Source organism: Rhinolophus sinicus, linkage group LG03 (assembly GCF_036562045.2).
Source record: "Rhinolophus sinicus isolate RSC01 linkage group LG03, ASM3656204v1, whole genome shotgun sequence".
Classification (NCBI taxonomy): Eukaryota; Metazoa; Chordata; class Mammalia; order Chiroptera; family Rhinolophidae; genus Rhinolophus; species Rhinolophus sinicus.
The window spans coordinates 50,822,470-50,842,090 of record NC_133753.1 but is presented as its reverse complement, the minus strand read 5'-3'; the positions used below and the strand labels follow the sequence as shown (position 1 = coordinate 50,842,090).

General features: G+C 37.5%; 1 protein-coding gene across 20 annotated transcripts in view; it reads right to left on the bottom strand.

Moving 5' to 3' along the window:
• The window catches only part of LOC109447661 (disintegrin and metalloproteinase domain-containing protein 10), a 240,849-nt gene that overhangs the window by 184,434 nt on the left and 36,794 nt on the right, over nt 1-19,621 (bottom strand). For 18 of the 20 annotated variants that reach the window (XM_074327662.1, XM_074327659.1, XM_074327660.1 and 15 more), the window contains one exon: nt 18,488-18,648. In XM_074327662.1, coding sequence (XP_074183763.1) covers nt 18,488-18,648 — 161 coding nt within the window. Of the gene's footprint in view, nt 1-15,905; nt 16,591-18,487; nt 18,649-19,621 lie in introns of those variants that run through there. The other 2 variants (XM_019732220.2, XM_019732223.2) reach the window with 1 other exon arrangement.

Below are 19,621 nucleotides of genomic sequence, written 5' to 3'. Positions count from 1 at the left end.
ATTTTTAGTATAAAATGTTACTTGATAATGTGCAGTTAAATTCCTTTTAAAAAGTGACTGAAAATGGTAAAGGAACTCATCAGAATCAGAGTTCTTAGGTTCTCTGGTAATTTAGTGTCTTTTTTTTTTTTTTAACTGACGGCTAATACTTCTGAAGCTCTTGGGAAAACATGAACTGAGGTTACTCTTGTCAGGTGATACTATAAAACAAACTAAAATTTTTAAAATCAAAGGCTTCCTGAACAACATAAATTGCAAAATAGAAATAAGGGAGTCTGAGTCACAAATTGCAGGGCCCTGATAAAGTTCATTTACTTTGAACATCTATTTAAATGTCAATTTGGGCATGTATCTTAATCCTGGTGTTTCTGCTGTTAAGAAATTACAGTTTAATAAATTGTGAGATATATATATATATAAATATATATATATAACAGGATTCTAGTTTCTAATTTTACTTCTGATCACAAAAACATGAAACTCAAAAACAGGGTAAAAGTCTTCAACTACTGCCTCAAGTTCAGCTTCATCCTGTTATCCTAAGAAAGGAGGTTTAGACTTGTCTGCCTGTAACAGATGATTTTTAGGGCATGGTACTATCTTAGATAAGGTATTGAAATACCATGGCAGAAATACAAAACCTAAGCTTTAAACCACAGTAGATTAAAGAACTAAAAGTTGTATTAGTCTACAACTCTACTTTGATACTAATTCGCACAATTTTTTCAAATCACTTAATTTGTCACCATTAACTTTGAAAGCTGTGCATCCAAGCTCACTGTAATACCCCTACTTTGAGAGGCACGGATGCCTCCTAGATTTAGAGAATACACAAAACAAAATTCTTCTGAAGGTGATCCTGGCTTGGCTTTAGTAGTTACAGCTTCAAATAGGAAGTCAGAAAACTGAAATTCCCATTTAAATTCCCAAATCAGCCACCTATCCAAATGGGAGTTACAACAAACACCCTACAGACTGCTTCTAATTAATAGGATGTGTTTTAAGACTAAGATTGACATTTAATCTTTAAAGAGGTATCCTGTATGTCAATTTTTGTCAGCTTTTGTTGTTCTTTTTTACATCTTAATTGTGTGAAATAGCATTTTTTTTTCCCGAGTACATAGGATACCTAAGCTTTACAGATTTTCAAAGATGAGGATTTTAAAAGCTTACAGCGGTTTTTGTTAAAAGGTTATCTTCCTCAATAAAATGACAACTGTTGTTTTCACAGATCCACACACAAGTAGGACAGTATGATAGAAGATTGATACATGATTGCTACCTAATAGTAAAAGGGATAATCTTCACTGGTGAAACTTCATAGGAACTCTGAAAGTAATTTCCTAATGTTAGTGCATGTGAGACTTTTTCCTCGAATTGTGCAGAATAATTGGATTGTGGCACACATTTTGTGGAATAGCAGGTAAAATGTTATAGACTGCAGAGAAAGTGATCTTGAAATATAACAAGAAGAAGAAACAAGTTTTCTTCCTTTACTATCGGACTATTTGGGTCCAGAAGTTGCTATGACATATCAGAGGTCTCTGTGCCAGGCTAAGGACTGGCCAATTGACAAAGTTTAAACACATAGATTGTGTATGAGTACCTATGCTCTTCTTTTACTATCCTAATGCCCTTTCTACTTCTGAAATAACATCTGTTTTGCTTTATGACCAGCTTGAATTCCAATTTAAGAATAATAGCAATCCTAGAGATTGATAGGAAAGAGCATTGTAATACATTTTTTGAACAAAGACACCTTAAAGCATCTATGCCACTTAGGGTTGAATTGAATTTCCACGAAAGTTATTGTCTTAAATGCTAATTATGCTAAAACTATTTCATTCTAAAAAGTATGTTTTAAATAACTTTCAAATTTTCACTTAAAAAGATATACTTAACATAGATTGGAAAGTATAAAATATTTCTGACAGAATTATTCAGTATTATTCAACATTTTACTTCATGTTTGTTACTGTACCACAGGATGGTGTTATTCTTGAATTAAAATATTGGATTTCTTGTTAATATACTTAGAACTGTAACCAATGATAACACCCTTAGTATTTTTTATTATAGATTATATTTTATTTCAATAAACTTTGATATTTAGACCAAACAGTCTTTCTGCTATGTATATTCACCTTATTAAGCTATTTCTTATAAATTTAAAATGAGTGGGGAAATGGGAATTGACATGGTGATTCAAGTTTATGAAGGATTAACTCAGAATACTTGGACCAACTCTTGATAAAGACAGATTTTCCCCACCACAGGCACTGAATAAAGAAAATTAATTCTAAACCATATACTAGTTAACCACCTGATTCCAGTGGTAGATTTGTTGTATCTGCTACTTCTATCCTCTTGGAGGACTTAACTTAGAACTGAGAAGGGATCGTTTTCTCTTTACACCAAGCCAACCCTAATATAAAATTTTTGTCCAACAGTTGAATGTCCAAATGAGCTAATGTCTGACATTCTCTGTGGAAGCTTTTTTAGACTCCCCAGCCCTTTAAGCAGAATTAATCATTCCATATAGTGTTTTGCTGAACGCCCCTCATTGTAGCACTTAAGCTAACTAGACTGTGAGCCTTTTAAGGACAGAGATCGTGTGTTATTCATCTTGACTTTCTTGGCATGTTACATAATTATTGGTACTTTAAATGAAGTCTCACATCTATTTACATGAATTATTTTAAAATATGTAGTTACGGTTGCCTGTGCTTTAAGTGAGTTGGGTTACTGAATCAATTTTCCCTCTTAGCTTAAAAGTTATGTACATAGAGGGAAGTAAAATCTTTCATCTTTTATCCACCCCCTCTTCTCTGCTTTTCCCTGGATATCATCCTCCTAGAGCCAATGGCAGAACACCTAGGGAATAGCAGCCTCAACAAGACTGAGGTAAGCAGCACTGTTCTTCCCCCATTTCACAGCCTTCTTGTAGGGTCTCTTTCCTCACTTCATATTATCCTACTTGTTGGAGCTGAGATTTGAAGCCAAGTAGTCTGACTCTAGAGCCTGCACTTATAAATACAAGTATATATGGAAGACTACAGGTAAGCCAAAGCCAAGTCTGTGTTCAACTTCTGACTCTGGTATTTTTAAGCAACTTTTCTTTCAAACTCTGCAGAAATCTTCAAAATTGGGCCTCCAAGCCTTTTTTGTACTCTATAATCTTAGAGCAAGTTCATTCTGCACAGCCTGTTTTATCATCTCTAAATTGGAATGATTTCTACCTCTTGAAATTGTAAAGATTAAAGATAATGTACATAAAGTGTCGTATACATAATAAACTGTCAATAAATTATAACAGATTGTTAATAACACACTAGGGACAACTTTTTTTTAACCAAGCCAAGAACTTTAAGTGAGAAAAAACTTTGACTAAGGAGATTAAGAGTTGTATACTTTAAGGGGGTGAATTGTATGGTATATGAATTATAGCTCACTAAAGCGCTTTTAAAAACCTCCTTAACAAAATTTTAGTAAATCAAATTGACATATATATTACATATGTTATACATAATATAACCAAATATATATATATATATATATATGACATCCAAATGTGAATTTTTCCTGGTACACAAGATTGATTTAACATTTAATATTAATGTAATTCACCATATTAACAGAATGAAGGGGAAAACCTATACGATCATCTCAATAGACACAGAAAAAGCATTTGACAGAATTCAGTACCCATTTGTAATAAAAACTATTAGCATATTAGGAACAAAAAGGAACTTCCTCAACCTCATAAAGGGTATAAATGAAAAACAGTTGACATCACACTTGATGAAAGACTAAACTGCTTTTCCCTTAAAATTGGGAATTATGTAAGAATGTCTGCCCTTACTATTCCTATTCAACATTCTATTGGAGCTACTAGCCACCAAATAAGGCAGGGGGTTTCTGAAAAAGATAAAAGAAATTTAGAATGGTAAGGAAGATTAACTGCTGCCTTTGTTTTCAGTATATAGAAAACCCTGAGGCATCTACAATAAAACTAGTAGAATTAATAAGTAAATTTAGCAAGGTCACACGATACAAGGGTCAATATACAAAAATCAATTGTTTCTATGTACTAGCAATGAACAATAAAAAATTAAACATTTTAAGTATCATTTATAATAGCATCAAAAATATTAACTACTTAGGGATAAGTTTTACAAAAATGTGTAATCTACACAATGAAAATTAAAATACATGGCTGAGACAAATTAAAGGCCTACTAGGGATGGATGGTTAGCTCAGTTGTTTAGAGCGTGGTGCTGGTAGCACCAAGGTTGCCGGTTCGATGCCTGCATGGGCCACTGTGAGCTGTGCCCTCCTTAAAAAAAAAAAAAAGGCCTACTAAATGAAGAGATACACTATGGATTGGAAGATTCAGTATTTTTTGTTAATGTGTCAGTTCTCCCCAAATTCACCTATGTATGCAACACAATTTCATTCAAAGTCCCAGCAGGCTTTTCTTACAGAAACTAGTAAGCTGATTTTAAAACTTACATGGAAAGCAAAGAAGTGAGATTAACCAAAATAATTTTGAAAAACATAAATAACATTGGAGGAGTTACATTACTTGATTTCAACACTTAATATAAAGCTACATCAATCCAGACAGTGAGGTATTGGTAAAAGTATAAATATATATATACAGATTAATGGAACAAAATAAAATCCAGAAATAGATTCACACATATACAAATTGATTTTAAAAAAAAGGTGCTAAGATAATTAATAGGTAAAAGATAGTCTTTTCAACAAATTATACTGAAAAAACTGTGTATCAATATAGAAAAATAATGTACCTCAACCTTTAATTTTTGCCATATATAAATCAATTTGAAACACATTTTATCTAAATGTAAAAGCTAAAACTATAAAACTTCTAGAATAAAACAGGAGAAAAACCTATGTGATCTTGGGGTAGGCAAAAATATCCATGAACCTTGAAAAAAAACTGATAAATTAAAACTTCATCAAAACTAAAAACTATACTTCAAAAGATACCATTAAAAAAATGAAAAGGCAGAGATCCAAAATGGCAGAGTAAACACTGTCTATGTCCATATGTGAACATATTAAAATTAAAACTAAATTACAGAACAATCAACCTGGAAAACCATCTGAAGTCTAGCAAACAGAAGTCCTATAACTAAAAATATAAAGAAGAAACCACAACAAGCCTGGTAGGAGCAGAGACGCAGAACAGGCCCCAAACCTCCCTGCAGCAGTTGAGATTCACAAAGGACACCTTAGCCACAAAGGACACCCCCGGAGGAGGGAGGGACCCCGGACCCCCACACCAGGCTTCCCAGCCCAGAGTACTGGTGCCGGGAAGAGGAGCCCCCACAATATCTGGCTGTGAAAAACAGTGGGGATTCTGACTGTTAGGGTGGGACAGAAGGCTGCAGGAAACCAAGGTGTGTCTTGAACAGCCCACACACAGACTCACTCGTTCACAGGCACTCACCTTGGGCTCCAGACAAGGTACGGTGACTTGGGGGGCCTCAGAGACATGCGTGGGAGTGGTGGGAGGGCAGAGTAAGGAGTGCTGCTGGCTTCAGGCGGACGACTGGAGGACAGTCAGCATTTTCCCACTAAGGGGTCCTTTTCCTGGACAGCCGGCAAGTGGGCGCCATCTTTCCTATGTTGAGCCCGCCCCCACAGGCCAAATCTGAACCTAATTGGTCTGATGAGCTCCACAGCTCTGCCCTGCAGATTCAGCTGGGACCTCGCCCCACCCAACTTGCACACAGCTGGAGGCACTTTCTCCAGGAGAAGCGAGTCCCTCCTGCACTGCACTCTTTCTTGGAAAACTATCAGAATCCACAGTCCCAGGCAGATAGGGACTGGCCTTGGTGTGCTCTAAGACTTTTGCTGAGTTACGCCAAGCTCAGCATTGGCACCAAACCAGAATCTACATTAACCTGGTGACCACAACTCTTCCCACTCTAGTGACTCCCTGAAACCCTGCCTCACTTAACTCGCAAACTGAACAAGGCTTTATCAGTGGCTGAACCTTAAGGGAGCCGGCAGGTGGCAGCAGGCCTGGGAGTGTCCTGGCTTTTTGCAGTTACCCCAGGCCCGGGACTGGAGGCAGCCATACTCAGTCTGCAGCTGTGGCCTCTCTCACACGCCTCCAGGTTTAGCAGAGGCAGTAAACAACTGTGCATCACTTTGTAACTACTGCCAGGTAGCTTCCAGACAGTCACAGGCAGTAGCTGACCTCCTGCACCGAAGCCCCTCCCAAGAGGCCCCAAAACCACATATTTGGAGGTTTCAGACCACAGCAGAGCACTGCCTAATTAGCCTCACAAGGCACACACAAAGGGTGACCTCAAAAGGCACCAGAGCCAGCTTGGGCGAATCCCACCCAGTGGGATAAGTCTCCCCCACAGCAGCCCATAAGCTGTGGATGTGGCCAAAGCCCACAGCCAGTTAGCCTGAGGGTCAGTCCCACCCACTGACTTGCCAATAGCAATCAAGGCTCAACTATAACAGGAGAGCACACATAACCCACACAAGGGACACTCCTGGAGCACCCAGAGCAGGTGACCAGGGAGACTGAGCCCCACAGGACACCTACTACATAAGGTCACCCAACCAAGACTGGGAGAAATAGCAGATCTAATACATAGAAACAAACAGAGAGGCAGCCAAAATGAGAAAACAAAGAAATGTGTTGCAAATGAAAGAACAGGAGAAAATTCCAGGAAAATAACTAAATGAAATGGAGGCAAGCAACCTACCAGATACAGAGTTCAAACCAATGGTTGTCACGATGCTCAAGGAACTCAGTGAGATCTTCAACAAAGAGATTGTAAGCATAAAAAAGGACATAGAAACCATAAAAAAGAACCAGTCAGAAGTGAAGAATACAATAACTGAAATGAAGAATGCATTGGAAGGAATCACCAACAGACACGATGAAGCAGAGGATCAAATTAGTGATTTGGAAGACACAGTAGCAGAAAATGTCCAATTGGAAGATCAAAGAGAAAAAAAATAATAATAAAAAAAATGAGGACAATTTAAGAGACCTTTGGGACAACACCAAACATGACAACATTCACATCATAGGGGTACCAGAAGAAGAGAGAAAGCAAGGGATTGAGAACCTATTTGAAAAATGACTGAAAACTCTCCTAACCTGGTGAGGGAAATAGACATACAAGTCCAGGAAGTGCAGAGTATCCCAAACAGAACGAACTCAAACAGGTCCACACAGAGACACATTATAATTACAATGGCAAAGGTTAAAGACAAAGAGAGAATCCTAAAATCAGTAAGAGAAAGGCAATTAGAAACTTATAAGGGAGCTCCCATAAGACTATCAGCTGATTTCTCAACAAACTTTGCAGGCCAAAAGGGATTGGCAGGAACTATTCAACGTGGTGAAAAGCAAGGACCTACAATCAAGATTACTCTTCCTAGCAAAGCTATCATTTAAAATTGAAGGACAGATAAAGAGCTTCCCAGACAAGAAAAAGCTAAAGGAAATCATAACCATCAAAACAGTATTACAAGAAATGTTAGAGGGACTTAACTTCAGGATGGAAAAGAAAAATCAAAATTATGAATAAAATGGCAAGAGCTACATATCTATCAACAATTACTTTCAATGTAAATAGATTAAATGCTCCAGTCAAAAGACATAAAAGGGCTGAATGGATAAGAAAACAAGAAGCTCACATATGCTGCCTACAAGAGACTCACTTCAGATTGAAAGACACACACAGACGTAGTATAAAGGAATGGAAAAAGGTATTTTTATGAAAATGAAAATGACCAAAAAAAAAAAAAAATCTGGGGTAGCAGTACTTATACCAAACAAAACAGACTATAAAACAAAGGCTGTAAAAAAAGACAATGAAGGACCCAGTAATCCCACTTCAAGGTATTTATCTGAACAAACCAAGCTACTTTGAGGGGACCTGTGCACCCATATGTTCGTGGCAGCATTGTTTACAACGGCCAAGATGTGGAGGCAGCCTGGGTGCCCGTCGATGGATGAATAGATAAAGAGGTGGTGGTACATATATACAATGGAATATTGCTCCACCATGGAATGGAATGGGTCCTTGCCATTTGCACCAGCATTGATGGATGGACCTGGAGGGTATTGTGCTGAGTGGAGTATATCAGAGAAAGACAGATGCAATGTGATTTCGCTTGCATGTGGAACATAAGAACAAAATTAACAAACAAAACAGAAACAAACTCATACAGAAAACATTTTGATGGTTGCCAGATGGGAGAGAGGTTGGGGGTGTGGAAGAAAGAAAGGGAAGGGATTAAGTACTAATTGGTTGTTACAAAGTAGTTACGAGGATATAGGGTATAACATAAGGGACACAGTCAGTAATATTGTAATAACTACCGTGTTTCCCCAAAAATAAGACCTAGCCAGACCATCAGCTCCAATGCATCTTTTGGAGCAAAACTTAATATAAGATCCAGTTTTATTTTAATATAAGACCAGATCTAATATAAAATCGATCTTATATTATATAATTATTGCTCTAAAAGACGTGTTAGAGCTTATGGTCTGGCTAGGTCTTATTTTCGGGGAAACACAGTATATATGTGAGATGAGTACTAGATTTGTTGAGGTGATAGATGGGAGGGGTTGGGGGCAGAGTGAAAAAGGTGAAGGGATTAAAATGTACAAATTGGTAGTTACAAAACAGTCATGAGGATGTAAAGAAAAGCATAAGGAATATAGTCAGTGATACAGTAATATTAATAACTATGTATAGTGTCAGGTGGCTACTAGTTAGGGGGATCACTTCTTAAATTATATAAATGTCTAACCATTAGACTGTACACCCGAAATTAGTATGAAATAATATTGAATGTCAACTGTAATTGGTAAATTTTAAAAGGAGAGAAAGGGGAAGAGGAATAAGAGGTTCATATTTCCAGGTGTAAAACAACTAAGTGATGGGGATGTAATGTAGATCACAGGGAATATAGTCAACAATATTGTGATAGCGTGGTACAGTGTCAGATGGTTGCTGGACTTATGGTGATCATTTCTTTGGGCATATAAATGTTAAATAACTATGATGTACACCTGAAATTAATATAATATTGTATGTTAGCTATATTTTTAATAAAAATCTTTTTAAAAATAAGCAAATGAAAAAGCAGGCCACAAACTGGAAGAAAATATTCCCAATATATGTATCTGATAAAGGACTGGTATCCATGATACATAAAGAGGTCTTGCAGCTCAATAAGAAAAACAAAAAGCACAATTAAAAATGAGGTAAAGATTTGAACAGACAATTCGCAACCAAAAATCTATCAGTGGTCACTAAGTACGTAAAAACATGTTTAACATCAATAGTCAGCAGGGTAATGTAAACTAAGACCACAGAATGATAGTTCTGTATGCCCACTAAAATGGTTAAAATTAAAAAGATTGACAATACCAACTGTTGGTGAGTCAGTGGAGTAATGTGTACCCTTTACATTGCTGATGCATAATGGTTCAGCCACTTAGAAAACTCTGGCAGTTTCCTGTAATGTTAGACATATATATATATATCTCCTAGAAATTCCACTCCTAGATATTTAGTCAAAAGAAGTGAAAACATATGTATACACAGACTTGTATACAAATATTCATAGCAGTTTTATTCATAATAGTAAAAATGTGTCAACTCAAATTTCCATCAATAATAGGTGCATGCATAAAAAATTGTGGCACACCCATACAGTAGAATACCGACCACCCAGCAACAAAAAGAAGGAACTACTGATACAATACAAAGCAACATGGCTGAATTGCAGAAACATTACACTGAACGCAAGGAGCCAGGTACAAAAGACATTACTGAATGATTGTGTTTATATGAATCTCTAGGAGACAGAAAATTTGTAGTGATACAAAGTAAGTGGTTGCCTGGGGCCAGAGCTGTGGACTGTGATGATCAGGGAAGAGCACAAGGAAAACTTTTAGTGATGGAAATATTCTGCACCTTGATCAAGGTCGTGGTCACTTGGGTGTATCCATTTGCCAAAACTCATTACACTTAAAATGTGCACGTATCATTTGTAAATTTTACTTCAAAAAAATTGTATTTCTAAACACTAGCAGCAGTTGAAAACTGAAAAATTTTAAATTCCATTCATAACAGCATCAAACAACATACTTAGTTATAAATTTAACAAATGTGTAAGACCTATACACTGAAAACTGGAAATTCAGTTACTTCATTTCTGTCATTCTGTGCCCACTTGGAGTTTTATGTTTAAATTTTTTAAATAAACAGAGAAGTAGAAAGGGTAATATTTTTGCTTGCTATGTGCAAATTTTAGTTGATGCAAAAAATATTATACTGCATTGTAGTATCTTTTAAATTCAAAATTTTTATTTTAAAACTAAAGAAATAAAGGAAATGCTTATTACAAAAGCTGATTTTGTCATATAGAGGTTATGTTAAGAATTTGCTTTGTGGTGCCCAATACAATATTTATTCACTGGTCATATCTGCCCTACCTTGGATGAAAGGACTTGAAGTGATGTTCTTGTATGTGCCTATGTTTGAATCTTGGTTCCACCGCTTGCTATGATTTTGGGCAAACTGTTCCTTAGTTTCCACACATATAAACTGGGAATAATAACAGTACCTACATCTAAATCATAAGCTGTTGCAGGAATTGAGTTAATGCACGTAAATTACCTAGCACAATGGCTAGCACACAGCAAGTGCTCAATAAATAGTAACTTCTGTGATGATAAACTTACTCATATTTAACAAGCCTGATACACAGTAAGCTTGAAATATGTTACCTTATTGTGTGGTAAGATTTTTTTCCCTCTAGTTTCCTATAATTGGTTAGAATGATCAGCTGCCTGTATTTTGAATTTTTATTTTAAGACAGTAGGAATCATAAAGGTCATAAATCTATGGATACAGAAATTGGGATCCTTAAGTTAAATTGCTCCGGCTAGTAGGATCAGACCCAGACTCTAGAACTTCTAATTACTGAACTAGTTTCTTAATCTTGGTATTTGGCTATAACTCTTCCAAACCGTTTCAAAGGTGACTCTCTAATAGGATGAAAACAAAGTACTGTTTATAGAAATAATAGATACTATTTAATATTTCACAGCTCAATCTGGACAGTTCTGAAAGCTCTGGACACAAGTTCCTAAAGCTGATGGATAAGTTCCCCTTCTCCTACCTCAAGTGGTTCAACCATATAAAATTATCAATAATCAGTTAACTAGAAAATGACATCAATCAGAGCATCTCATCCCACTGGCATAAGATTGGGTTTCTAAAACTAAAATGACATGTTGGAGCAGTGATGAGCAAAACTCTCCTACCCAAACAATTGTGAGCTGCTCCTCAAAGAACATTCGGGACTACCTACCTACTCTGAGCTGTGTATCTATAGTGATTCCCAATCCTGGCGGCACATATGAATCCTCTGGGGGAACTTTTTTGTGGGAAAATATGCCGAGGCCCCACTCATTAGTATTTCAGGTTAGGACTCAGCTTTGGAACTACTGCCTTATTTCACCCGGTTAGACCTCAGATTTTGTCCAGTCCAGCAGCTGTACCAGTACAGTTCTCCATTTAACCAGCAACCTTTACAAATGAACTCTTTTCTTTGTCTTAAAATCAGAGAGTATAATGTGACAAGAGAAATAACAAGAATTTATTCAGTATTCCACACAGATTTTCCCATTGAAATCCTTACAATAGCCCTGTCAGGTAAGCCAAGTTGACCGTAGCATCCTGAACCTACAGATAAATTGCCCATAATTGCACACATCTAGTAAACGGCACAACTAGCCCTTGAGCCCTCATATTCCCAAGCCTATGATCTTGAGACTAGACTACCCTGCAAGCTGTCCCAGAAGTGAGGGCCTGCCCTGTAATCTCGCCCAAGTTTGCATGATTAGAGTAGTTCTTGGTAGAGAGATGTAGACCAGGGGAAGCAGGCCGTCAGGCTGCCTTCCCCGAGACCAGAGAGGTAGGAACAAGAGGGACCAAGGATAGCAGATCAATTGGAGAACAGAGTAATAAGTCATTAACGACTAAGTATATGGTTTTAGGAAAATGAGAACATTTTAGAAGGCTGGCTGTTCCTTTTCTTATGGAATCAGAAGTTTTAGTCTTATCATGCACTTGAGTGATGCACCGTATCTTGTCATAGCATCTGATCTGTTTCCCTTCCACTCCACATTCTAAACACTTGGCAGAGTATGAGAGTAAATTAATGAATTAATATATGTTGATGGACATCACTAGAGACTTATTAAGAGAAAGAAAACTATCTCCATCCCAATGACGAGTTCTTGCTTGAGCTTTTGATGGGCTTAGTCCGTCTCTAATAAACTGATGAAAATTTAACTATTGAGCAGATTTCACACTGTTTCCTAAGTCTGTTGGCAAATCCAAGTGGGAAGCAAAATATGACTGAGCAGAGTTGGGGCAAAGATGACTTCTGGCTCACGTTCCTGTCTGAGACAGGCATCTCCTCTCAGGGAAGGGCGTCTGATGGTCTGGGCAGCCTGTCCCTAAACACTCCCATTTCTTCCTGGTGGCTGCACCAAGGTATGGCTTGGGAGAGGCTTTTGGCCTCAAGTCCTCACTTTACTTTGCATCAGATACTCTCAAAGTCGCCCGTAAGTATTCAATCTTAGAACAGTATGTTTGTTACACCAATGCAGTTTCAAGACAAAACCCAGACCGACCCCCAGTTCCAACCAGACTGCTGCCTGTAAACCTCTACTGTAAAGTCTAAATCCTCCTCATGGTTGGTTATTCATTCAAGAAATATCTGAGTGGCTACTAAGTGCCAGGTGCTGGAGATACAGCAGTGGGGAAAAAATAGGACAAAAACTTCTGTCCTGGGGGAGCACAGATACATCTGAGTAAGAGCCAGACAAGAAATGTCAGATGGGAAAGCAGAGAGGGAATACGAAGGGTGGGGTAAGAGTGTGGCAGTTTTAAATATCAGGGAAGGTATCACTGAGAGAACATTTTAGCAAAGACCTAAAGTAAAGATATGTGGATATCTGGGGAAAGTGCATTCTGGATGCTATGTTCAAGAAACAAGAGGGCAACGTGACTAAAACAAAGTGAGCAAGGAAAGTAGGAAAAGAGGTAAGAGAAATAGAGCACTCAAAAGATTTTTGATCTACTCCAAGGGAGATGGGGAGATATCAGAGGGTTTAAAGCGGGGAAAGAAAACTATGAGGTGTGGTGGTATAAACGTAAGATAAAAGTGATTAGTACAGAATATTTAGGTGAAATTTAACTATATGAAACCTGTCCCTTAAGCCTGGTTCAATGTTTAAGTATAGCAGAAAGAGAACGAAAAGGTACCAGTTTATCTTGTAGAAAGTACTTAAGGATTTCAGAAAACAACTGGTTTCAGGTAAAAATAAGCAATATTTGCTGATTGTTGCATTTTAAGTGATGTAGGAAGGAGAATTTTATGTATGGCAGCTTTATTGACTTGAAGATAATGCCTAAATATTTGTGAGGATTAGTCAACTTGTGGGGGGGGGTAATTGAACAAGTTAAATTAGAAGTGCTTGAGAGAATGCCAATTAAGCATATGTTGGAGGTATTGGAAAAGATTCATCTTTGGGTAAGGAATTGGATTAGATGACGTTCTATATAAAGAATGCAAAAGTAATTTGACATTTTTTTCCCATTAGGATTCAGTAAATATTAATATTTCATTGTTGGAATTTAAGTATGGAGGAACTGAGTTAAGTGGCAATCTAGCAAGGGATATAAACATAGGCAGAAGGGTTCCATTTTTCTTTAACTTCGTAACTTAAGAGCTTGGAAATTTTTTCTTGTAATTCTAAAACTTCCATTTTTCGTAAAATTATTTTTTGAATGTGTAGCTTCTGACTTCAGTGTCTTGCCCAAGTTTATTACGAGTGGCTCTTTCTTGAACCACTGTAAGCTATCCGATGCTCCTAAATTATTGAAACCTTTGTTTACATTATGGTGGAACTTCTGGATTGCTCATCCAGTACATGGAGAAGAGCAAAATTCCCTCCTTTCTGTGCGGTTTGAGGAACCCAGCTTCCTTTATAAAATCTCTGTAAATTTGATTTTCACTACTGACCCTTAGCCAGCGAGATTTCTACTAACTGGTTTCCCTGAACCTTGAGGACTATTCCCAACCTCAATGCCCACATTTCAGAAGGCTGTATTGTCAGGTTTTTTCAACTTAAGAAATGAGATCTTTGATTTGTTCCAATTTTTCTTCACTTACACTGAAGGGTACAACAGTTCACAGACAATGTAAGTAATTATTTTTCCTTCAGGTTGCCATGGTGTAACTTTTTGAAGAGCAGGTCACTTCTCAGATACACATCTGAAACTGGGTAGGACAGTACTTATTACCTATAGCTAGCAGGATTCTTCTGAGTATTAGGGCAAGCAAAAGCACCTGAAATGCTAAGCACACTGCCCAGCACATAAAGTGCTTAGCAAATGCCAGCAACCATGGAATCCCTTGTATAGTTCCACTCTACAAAGGAGGAAACAGACTAGAAGCGACACAATGACCCAAAGTCACCGAGAGAGGTACAGCTGAAGTTAGTTCATTCCTATCCCAAGGTTTCTACAAAGTGTCGGAAACCAGGAAATGAAGTACTGTGTTTCACCGAAAATAAGACCTACCCCGAAAATAGGCTCCAGTTAAGATCATCAGCTAGACGGACGCATTTAGTACGTTATGATGATGTTCCAGAAGATGGCATGACTGTATTTGAATAAATGTAGATTGTTGTACATGAAAAATAAGACATCCCCTGAAAATACGCCCTGATGCGTCTTTTTGGAGCAAAAATTAATATAAGACCTGGTCTTATTTTCGGGGAAACACGGTAGACACACACACACACACACAGACACACACACACGCACACCCCACCTGCTCCTACAGTTGCAGGGCTAGGAAGGGCAAAAAAGGCTGATATCCAGAGCAATACAGAAAGTGTCAGTTCCCCAGAGGGCCAAAGGCCAGGGTACAGTGACTGTACTCAGAAATCTGAGCCGTCTCACAAGCATGACCATATCCACCCAGTAACATTTACAATTTCTATAAAAGACTCCTCCTCAAATCAAAAGTTGACCTCAGCGCGATTCCTTGCTCCTATCTTTCACTTTGTGGGAACATACAGACTCCTTAATTTACCAAGAAGCTAGACCATCTGGATTATTCATCACTGATTTCCATGAAGGAATATAGGAGGCTTTAAGAGGTAGTATTCAGAATTTACCTTGAACAGCTTTCCTAGAAAACGTGCCTTTAAAAAAAGCCATAAGATTAGTCGTTACACCACCAACACTTCAACAGATCGTACTGCCCAGTTAGAGTGGAAGGGTCAGTGTTAGTCTTATTTTCTTGGTACAAAGACCAAAAGACTACCTTTATAACTCTAAACCTAGTCAATTACTTTGGTTTTAACTCCAGAAAGGGATGGATGACTAACACCTAAAAAGCTGAAAAGCTGGAAACAAAGACACATACACTTCTAGGTGTGGATTTTTATTTTCACAAGGAGACAACAATGCCTTCCCACATACAAGTATTTACATAACCCAAGTGATTCACCAATCTAGAACCTGGGTTTTTTCCACTTCTCAACATAGTTGGGAACATGGAAACATTAATACCCACATAATTCCCAGCGATGGAATTTATCCATCAAACAGTACAAATTACCTAGAAGTGCACTTACCTGCACAACTCAGTCTAAGAACCCCAGTGATACAAACCTCATGGCCAAGGTTTCATGAATCTATTTGGTTTCATACCATGCAAACCTGAACAAGTATGCTCTACACTAAACTGAAAATCGGTTCTCATTTTATAATTAAAAAGGTTCTCAACACTTTAGCAACTATTACAGAATATGAAGGTTTATTTCAAAAAAGAGTACATTTTTAAAACCGGGGTACACAGATGCACTTAATGTAACAGTACCTTCTGCAAAAATAGGTTACATAATACTCAGAAATGCAAGGAACAATCTTATTCTCTAAAAATTAGACAGCAGACCTTTTAAGCTTAGACAGCCTTCAAAATGGGGCTGAAAATGCCTGGTGACAAGTAACTCTAGAGCCTGATACCACAGAGCTAGTGCTGCAAATTAAACTACTACCACACAGCTGCAAACTACTCTTTATATTCACACAGCATTAAACAAAATGGTTTTGATTCCAATCTTTCCAAATATCTCGGTGCTGCAAGAAAAAAAGTTGAATGATACACAAAACTAGTAAAAGTTACAACAGAACTATTTAAACATCTTCTCCAAAATTGAGAAAAGCAATCATGTTAAATTTTAAAAAAGGAAACAAAGAAAAGTCCGACAGAACTCTCAAGCAAGTCAGAGGTCCTCTTCATAAGTAGTCAAGTAAAGTTTACAGGAGATTTCAATAAATTATCTTGAAACCATGGCAGAGAACTAATTTTCAAAATCGTCGTGGAGGTCCACCCTTAAATGGCTTAAATCCAGAGCCACTTCCTCTTGGTATGGAATTGCCACTGATTTGTACAATTCTATTAATTGGGGATGCATTACTGGAAAAGGTTTAAAAGAAAATAAAAGTCAGAGAACAAAAGAACAAATAATTACAGTTAATACCTACAGAGTACTTATAGTTTATCAGGCACTGTTCTTTGTATTTTACCCATGTTAACTAATTTCCTGTTTTGAACAGTCCTGTGAGGTACGTACCATCACTAACTCCAGTTTACTGATGATGAAACTGAGATCTGGAGGTTAAGTAACTTCTTCAAGATCACAGAGCTAATCAATGGTGGAGCAAGGATTTGAACTTGGATAGGTGAACGTGCCTCTCAGTAAGCAATTTAATGGCATGCACATGAATGGACTGGAGCCGTGGTTATCAATGCATAGTGACCAGATCAGTGTCAACTAGGCACTTGAACCTCTGAGTTAGAAAACATCATTCAAGGAATGTTTCTGGAATTTTTTATATATATAATGCAACACAGTAGATACTAATGAGTAATACAGGAAGACTCCCCAAAAAAACCTTATAACAAATTTGGGAGACAAAAACCCATAGTAAAATGGTTTAAGTAGAATAAAACCACATTATGGAAAGGTTTGAGTATCAGGCTAAGGAATCTGGATTAGATCCTATGACCTGAAGAAGCTGCTTGTGGTTTTGGAGCAAGTAAATTGTATAACAAATCTACTGGACTAGTTCCAATAGTCCAATTTAGAAATAGTGTGAATAATGGAGCAGGAAAAAGACTAATTTGGAAAGACCACATAGAAACTAAAATGAGGAAGAAAGCATAGCTATTACAAATATTTTTTTAAAAAATTGAACCACACTTTAAAATATATACTAGGAATGAAAACAGATAAAGATGAGGCCCATGGTTTTGCAGTCTGACTAAATGAGATGTGTAGTTAGGCACTGTCAAATTAAAAGAAGCTGAAGGCAACAACTGGGCGCAAACCAAAAAAAAAGGTTTGGAACAGGAGAGTAGAGTTTGCCTGTGACCTTGAATTTATGGATGCGGCAAGACATTTACATGGAGATCACAATATAGAGCTAACAATAAAGAGTACTGTCTAAAGTTCAACCATTTCAATGAAAGAGCCAGCAAAAGAAATAAAAAAGGTAGAAAAGAAAATTATGGTGCATTAGAAACAGAGGGGTATTTCAATAAATGGAAAGGTAATAGTGGGAAATAGTACTTAACCACCAAGAAGCCCGAGAACTAACAAAAGAAAGGAATCTACACTTATCAAGAAACAAAGGCATTGGTGACCTTTAAAAATCAAAGACAGAATGAGTGACAAGCTGTGCAGGCACCAGGATAAACACTCCCTTAGAGCTGGATGGTAGAAGTGACGAATAGAATAGTAACTTGGGTTACTGAGCCAAGCCAGTATTTTTTCTAAGACAGGGGAATGGGAAAGAACGAAGGGTTTGGAAGAGAGGGAGCGGCCAAAGACTTGCCAGCTGAAGGGCACGATGGATGTTAGTGTTAAGAGAAAATAAAGCTTTCCTCTTAGCATATGAACTGGCTTTAAGTCAAATGTCTAAATGTTTCTGCTAGAGTTACTTGAAAAGGCAGGAAGCCAAACATACTTTCAGTTTCTTCTTCCTTTCTAGGAATTTTAGGAATAGTAGGTAGTGAACAAGAAGATGGTTCCAACTTGAAGTTAATGTTCATTATCTCTTGGCTTCTGACATACGAACATACCTATATTTAGATTAATATTCCAGAATACCAATCAGTTAACTTATAATGAGGAATATAAACAAATCATAAATTAATCAACTGCCCTGCATAAAATCTCCTGGAGATTTGGAGTTCATATGGGGAAATGTTTGGGCAGACCTAAGGTTGTAACTCAATCTTCTCATAAGAAAGGATAAAGGTCTGGCTGTGTACTCGCGGAAAGGTTTAACTTAACTGATTAACTACTTACCTTGCATGTTGGGTTATCATGCCTGCCCCTGTCCGGCCATCACCCATTCGCCTGGCATCATGATAGCCAGGCCCTTGAGAAGGTGGACCGTGCCATTCTTTCCTTGGTCCACTTGTGTCCCGTCCATGGCGTTCAACCACATGTCGTTCTTCAGGATAGTGCTAAGGAATAGCATATTAAAGGAAAGTCATGACACCCTCAGTCTCACACCAATTTACTTACGCTGGTGTGTGTTTAATGTCAAAAGCAAATCAGTAAGATGTCTGAGAAGACAAAAGGATGAATAATACAACAGCATATATGAAGCGTTTCCCTCTATTTTTGCATAGAGAAGCTACTCAGGCTTCAGGGTGGGCATGGGGGAAGTGATTCAGCACTGTCATTTCTATACCTTCCAGCAACCATGTACTTTTTGACCCTTGAGTATTTCTGGACCCATATATATGTAAAAAGGGCATAGTGAGAGGTCAAAACCTTAAGAATTCAGGGTGGGTATATGATCAACAGGCAAACAGCACATAGAAACAGAGCAACTTAATTTACAGAGTACTATTCAGTGCTCTTACAAAGTCTTACATCCATGACTGAAAAATAGTACTGACTATAAAGAAACAAAAGCCACAGAACTAAGGATCCGAGGAAAGAAGAGGCCAAAATTATGAAAGTCAGCCTACAGAGAATAAAGCTAAAGGTAATACTGCTAGAGAGATAATACTGGCAGAACAACTTAGAGATTTGCATTATGAAAAAAAGAATTTTCAAGGAAGGAATAGGATCTCCTTTTCAGGACACCTTTCCTAAAAGAGTATGTGAACGCAGGGGGCTAGTCTATGAGACTGCCTTAAGTTTTACTCTAAATAAGGCAAAATATGTGGATTATAAACCCAGTCTTAAAGTTCTGTTCAGGGTAAACAGCTCAATGAACTCATCTACTGGACATTTCTACTTATTAGAAATATTAAAGCTTCTAATGCCATCAGGCCCAAATCTGTTTCATAAATGCTATGGATGAAACGAAAAGCATACAGAGGTATTAGCTAGGACACCAAGGGATTAAAAAATTTTCCAGTAAAAAAGCTTCCTACAAAACCTAGTATGTGTTCAAATACAAAACAGGGCATCAGTATATAATGC